The sequence below is a fragment of the Gossypium raimondii genome, chromosome 13, assembly GCF_025698545.1.
Source record: "Gossypium raimondii isolate GPD5lz chromosome 13, ASM2569854v1, whole genome shotgun sequence".
NCBI lineage: Eukaryota > Viridiplantae > Streptophyta > Magnoliopsida > Malvales > Malvaceae > Gossypium > Gossypium raimondii.
The window spans coordinates 3,926,144-3,932,425 of record NC_068577.1 but is presented as its reverse complement, the minus strand read 5'-3'; the positions used below and the strand labels follow the sequence as shown (position 1 = coordinate 3,932,425).

General features: G+C 34.1%; 1 protein-coding gene across 1 annotated transcript; it reads left to right on the top strand.

The window, feature by feature from the left end:
• The first annotated feature begins 566 nt into the window (after positions 1-566).
• LOC105782696 (glycoprotein 3-alpha-L-fucosyltransferase A) lies at positions 567-4,988 on the top strand. The gene is made up of 7 exons (XM_012607618.2): positions 567-1,132; positions 1,961-2,121; positions 2,627-2,868; positions 3,202-3,306; positions 3,631-3,787; positions 3,886-4,113; positions 4,450-4,988. Exons 1-7 carry the CDS (start codon positions 734-736, stop codon positions 4,703-4,705), a joined length of 1,548 nt encoding a protein of 515 aa, XP_012463072.1. The 5' UTR covers positions 567-733; the 3' UTR covers positions 4,706-4,988.
• Positions 4,989-6,282: the final 1,294 nt, after the last annotated feature.

Genomic DNA, 6,282 nt, shown 5'->3' with positions numbered 1-6,282 from the left:
AAAATATCCTTTTGCTGAAAAATAAAACCTATATATCCATTTTTCTGTTTTTATTTAAAAGATATTTCTTTAGAAAATTATACATATTTGACCTATTTATTAAAATAACATTTTAAATTATAAATTCCTTTTCTAACAAATAACCTCGTTTTGAATGTGCAAATTTCATAATAATCTAGCAAAACGAAAAAAGAACAAAAGGAAAAGGATTGAAACAAACTATTCACAATTTCAGTCCCTATACTCTTTTCACATTCTAAATTCAGTCCTTCTATTTTCAATTTCAGTAATTTAGTTTCTTACTCTTTATTTAATAATTGAAGTATAATGGACAACACCGTCAACATATTCTCATTAAATTGTATTATATGACATTTTGTTTGATGATTTGAATTTTTATGCGTAATCAAATGTTTTATTCTAAAAATATATATCATCCAATTTAACTAAAGTTTAAAGAATTCTTAAATATATGAATAGTACAGGGACTAAAAGCAGAATTAGGCTTTTCTTTACCCCTTTCATGGCGCCTAGGTGCCAAAATAATATTCAACTAAAAGCAGTACTTCAACGTCTTCCGTAGACCCCGTCCCCTTGGAATTTCTGAACGAGGAAATTATAAGTCATTAGCGTTTTCTTCTTCTTTTTTCTAAAAACATGAACAGATAATTCCTTCAAAATATCATACATCAAAATTTTGACGTTGAAAAAGAAAAGACACTGCTTTTGATTGATGGGTATTGTCTCAAACCTAAAAGGGTCAAGAACCCAAGAAGGCTTACCCGTATCCGATGGGTTGCCGCCATCTTCTACATCTGTTTCGCACAAGAAAAAATGCTCCAATTTGCTGCCTTTAGTAGTGGCCCTTGTGGTCATAGCTGAAATCTCGTTTCTTGGTCGCCTCGACATGGCTAAAAACGCCGCCTTTTTCGATTCATGGCCGGATATGTTCTATAAATCCCACTTTTCTGATGGAGTAGCAGTAGCTGGCGTTGACAATGAGATTGAAGCTTTGGGTGGTGATCAGAACGGAGTTGCACAGAACTGCGAACAGTGGCTTGAGAGAGAAGATGCCGTGGTTTATTCAAGGGATTTTAGCAAAGATCCCATTTGGGTTTCGGGCACTGAGCAGGTTCCTTCATTACTTTTTATTGATGTTTTGCAAGTTCTTTGACCATATAATGTATTGGACTATGTTACTCGGACTTGTGTGTGAGCGTAGGATACAAGTATATACCTGATACGGTATGATTAGTCTTTTCAATGTTTTTCTCTGTGTTTGGAGGATCTTTGAAAATTATATCGCCATACACAGATAGTTCAACAAAAATGAAGAGTCTGAACAACATTATTATTGAGCACTAAGCTGGCTTGAACCTTTGGCTTTTAAGATTGTGAAGTTTTCTGAATGATTTGTCTATGAAATTTTGAAGTTTACTGATAAGTGTTATTTGCAAATGAAATACTGCTTATGGCACTTGTTTGTTTTGAGGGAACATCAGGTCTTTTTCACTATAGTATTGAGCATATTAGAATTTCATTGTTTTTGATGTGTGTACCAGGATGAAAAGTCTTTGTAGAAGTTTTTGGTTTCAATAATTAGGCCATTGGTTCAGCAGTTTGTAGTAATTGATGTAAGGGGCTGTCCATATGCTGCTGGTTTTGTATGTACATTCCGCAGCCGAGTTTTTCTCTGCTCACTTGGATGCTAAAATACCACTTTTCCGAAAAATAAGATCGTGTTTTTGTAGCATTAGAAGTCAATAAAAGATTGTTTAAGTTTATCATGGACATTCCTTTGTTTCTACTCTAATTATGTTAGGACTTAAAATGATACCAGTGCTTGTTGACTTGTCATTTTGCATATTATTCTTCCCATCTTTAATGTTGTTTTAGTGGCTTTTTAGGCTTAAATTACATGTCCTTGTTTGTTGTTGACTTCCTTTTTCATGGTATGTAGGAATGGAAAACTTGTGCTGTGGGTTGTAAGTTCGGATTTGATCCCAGGAAGAAAACCGATGCTGCCTTTGGTTTGTCTCAAGAACCTGGAGTAGCTACTGTGCTGCGCTCGATGGAATCAGCTTTGTACTATTCAGACAATAATATTGCTCAGGCACGACGGTGGGTAAGCACATTGCATTTGAAACAAACACATTTTTTTCCCTGTAATTTTGTGGGTCTTTTGTGATGCTCTATTAAGTAGTGCTTTTTTATTTTTTCCCAACATTCTCTTCTAGCAAGCTTTTTTTTCCTGCTCTATGAAAGTTAATTTTATATCGAATAAGATATTTTATGTGAATTACTCTTCAAAGCTATGATCTATGGACAACAACACTACTGTGATGCTTCAACACAGACATGTTTGATGTTTCCAAGAATCTAGGCACACTGACATGGCTATGTGTATGCATTTATATTTCCCATAGTTTACCATACATCTAATATATATTTGGAAGTAATCAGGCTTCTATTTTGGAATGTTCGGTATAAATGAATTTGACTATTTCCCTTCAAACTCGATATTTGCCTATTATTTCACTGGAAAACTAGGCTCCACTGTTGATTCTAGTTGATGGGATGTCTTTCTAAAGCTAACAGTTTTTTCTTTTTAAACATTTTTATTTAGGAGGGGTTATGATATTGTAATGACGACTAGCCTCTCATCAGATGTTCCTGTCGGATATTTTTCGTGGGCTGAGTATGATATCATGGCACCAGTGATGCCAAAGACTGAACAGGCTTTGGCAGCTGCTTTCATCTCTAACTGCGGTGCCCGTAACTTTCGTTTGGAAGCTCTTGTTGGGCTTGAAAAGGCGAATATCAAGATAGATTCTTATGGTGGTTGCCATAGAAATCGCAATGGAAAAGGTGAATTTTCATTTCTTTATGCTTTTCTATATTAATTATAAACTGATATGCACATTGAAAGATGTACTGTTATTGTTAAACGTTGTATATTTTTAATTCGCAGGACTTCCTATGCGTAATCTACAAGCGATCTGTGTCTATATTTTATTTTAGTTTAAACATTTTCCTGCATTTCTAAGGTTGCTGATTCTCTATGCCGAAGCTTTCCTTTTTTTATATTTCTTACATTTTTTCCTATGATACAACCCTAGTCAACTCAGCGCTTCTGGTCGGCCATTTTGGTTACTCTTCGTGGATCTGTTTTAAGAACATATTTCATGTAAATTTTTGCAGTGGACAAAGTTGAGGCTCTGAAACGCTATAAGTTTAGCTTGGCTTTTGAAAACTCCAATGAGGAAGATTATGTCACTGAAAAATTTTTCCAGTCTCTTGTTGCAGGTATGAACATTATTTCTGATGTTTGATGTTACAAACTTTGTTATTTCCTACTTGAGTCTCGTAAATTGGATTTAGATGTCGCCGTAAGGATTTTCTTTGTGTGCACATGTGTGTTTGGATGAAATCAGTAAATGAATAGAGTTTTGCCAACAATTTGAAAACAATTGTGACAAAACTAATTTCTGGAAAAGCTTCGAGAAAGGGGGTCAGGATAATTGTGATCTGGGCTGGAAAGAATTCATGTGTTTGTTTTGGACTTGAATATTGCTATACCATTCTATTTTGGTTTCACCTTTGATTAATGGAATTATTTAACTTTTATAGGAACTATACCCGTGGTGGTTGGTGCACCGAATATTGAAGACTTTGCTCCTTATCCCGGTTCAGTTTTACATATTAAGGAATTAGCCGAAGTTCAATCAGTTGCAAACAGAATGAAGTACCTTGCTGAAAACCCTGATGCTTATAATCAATCATTAAGGTGTAGTGTGGTTCACTCCCCGTAATAAATTATGTCAATTTACGAGAAACTTGTTTCTTATGTTGAATCGTGCTGACAATGAGGTCTCCATGGATTAGGTGGAAGTACGAAGGCCCATCCGATTCTTTCAAGGCCCTTTTAGATATGTCTGCGGTTCATTCATCATGTCGTCTGTGCATTCACTTGGCTACCATCATCCAGGAGAAAGAAGAAAAAAGTTCAGACTTCAGGAAACGCCCCTGCAAGTGTACCAAAGGATCAGAAACCATATATCATTTATACGTACGAGAGCGAGGGAGGTTTGAGATGGATTCTATTTTCTTGAGGTAACCTCTTTACTCTTTAGCTATTAGTATGTTATGAATCAATTTTATGATCCTTTAATCCGGACTTGATTAGACTTTCTTTAACCATAACAAACAATCAATCGAAAAAAGAACTTGAAATCTCGTAGCGTTGTGCTCATTCACGACGATACATGGCCATTTATCTTCAATTTCAGCTGCTTTGTTGCAACTCATGAATCTTTTCTTAAGCATGACCCAATCTCTCAATGCGGCATTAGGCGGTGTAATGCAACTTCCACTTGGCGGAAGCTAATTTTAACCATTTCTTCGATTTTGAAACGGGATGCAATCCTTATTTCTGACATTGATGAACAGATCGAGCAATTTGACTCTAGACGCCTTGAAGTCTTCTGTGCTTACGAAGTTCAGGTATCAAAAACACGTGCCTGTTTGGAAGCAGGAAAGACCTGAAACCATAAGAGGTGGTGATGAACTAAAAGTATACAGAATATACCCTGTTGGGTTGACACAGAGACAGGCTCTATATAACTTCAAGTTCGAACGAGATGCCGATCTTAAGAACCACATTCAAAGCAACCCTTGTGCAAAGTTTGAAGTCATATTGGTCTAGATTGAAGGTAGCAAAGCACGAACAATGGACTCCAAATATCAGCATTATAGCCGGATATTTCCCGAAAGCTCGATGTCACCGCATGCAGGTTTTGGTTTTCACCAAATGCTTCTTGTAAGGATCCCATGATTTCCATGAGCTGAATTGGTAGGTTATGGGGTATATGCATACTTGAAATTTTACTGATGGTTTAATTAGTATTTTAGCTCACACCATAATGCAACTTACCCATTGAACTTTTGCTTCAAAATTTGTATATCATATAATGAGAGAAAATTGTTTTGCTTTGGATGTGTTAGTCCTCAGAGAATTAAATAAAAAATTCTAATCCATTAATTAAAACATGGCATGTTTATCAGGATGTGATTGATAGAAAATGAATGTCATGATGGGTTAAAATATTTTTAATAGAAAAAACTTTATTTTAAAAATAATAATTTTAACTTTTAAAACATAGGACTGGTAGCATATTTTTACCTAAGGGTATTTGGTATATTTATAATGCATTTTTTAATTCCACAAGCGGTTTCATTTTTTTAAAATATTTGTTGGAGTCTAAAAACTTCACTAATAGTGTATTAAATAATTTCCTTAATCTAATAGTTGTTGCATGTAGCTTTTAATAATTAATGAAAATTATTTGATACATCGTCAAAGAGTTTTTAGACTCTACAAGTGAGTTAAGTGTTTAACAAGTATACTGAGAGTGTAGTAAAATATATAAAACTTCACTGATGATAGATCAAATAATTACCCAACAAGTACGAGGTTAAATTCACGATTTGGCCCATGAAGTATACTCATTTTTTATATTGGTATCTAAATATTTTTGTCCCAAATTAGTACCTAATGTATCGATCTGTTATGATTTTTGGTCCAATTTTTAACATACATTTTAAAAATTATGGCTGCCAATCAAATAATGCCATGTGGATTTTCAAAACTAAAATCTTTTTAAATGAAAAAATATTATTTTAAAATTTATTTTAATTAATTTTGGGTTAATCTTTTTACCCCTTCTTTTTATTTCATATTTGTTGCTATGATTATTTTTAGGTACAACAAAATAAAAAGAGAAGAATCAAAATCTGAGTTTGAAAAGAATTGAAATGCAGGAATCAAATGAATGAATACGTTTGAAACACTTGAATGGTTAAACTCAAAACAATTCAACACCATCATCTCAAATGCGCAAAACCAAATATAATCTTGAATCATCAAAGCCACAAGCATCTCAAATCACAGAGAAAAAAAAATCTTTATGGTTTCCTAAGATTCCACTAAAGCTTTTGGCATTGTATCCTTAAAGCTAAAAATATCTCATCTGCTTCGTCAAATAAATTTAGCATGTGCCCTGTTGTTTGAAAATGATATATCTCATCGTCAACAAATGTAAGATCTCACAAAAACTCATAATTAGAACCCATGATCTGAAATGCGAATTCAAACCTGATGAAAAATCCGTTATACCATAAAAATTCCACAGCTCCAAATCAAGAACCAACAACCGAGTATTCTACCACCATCATTAAAGCAACAACATTCCTCTTGACCTTTCGCAAATATTTCCAAAAAGG

Coding starts and splice junctions, on each gene's coding strand:
- LOC105782696 (XM_012607618.2), top strand. CDS start 734: ATGGGTATTGTCTCAAACCTAAAAGGGTCAAGAACCCAAGAAGGCTTA. Junction 3,307..3,630: donor TTTCCAGTCTCTTGTTGCAG/GTATGAACATTA, acceptor TAACTTTTATAG/GAACTATACCCGTGGTGGTT. Junction 3,788..3,885: donor GCTTATAATCAATCATTAAG/GTGTAGTGTGGT, acceptor TCCATGGATTAG/GTGGAAGTACGAAGGCCCAT.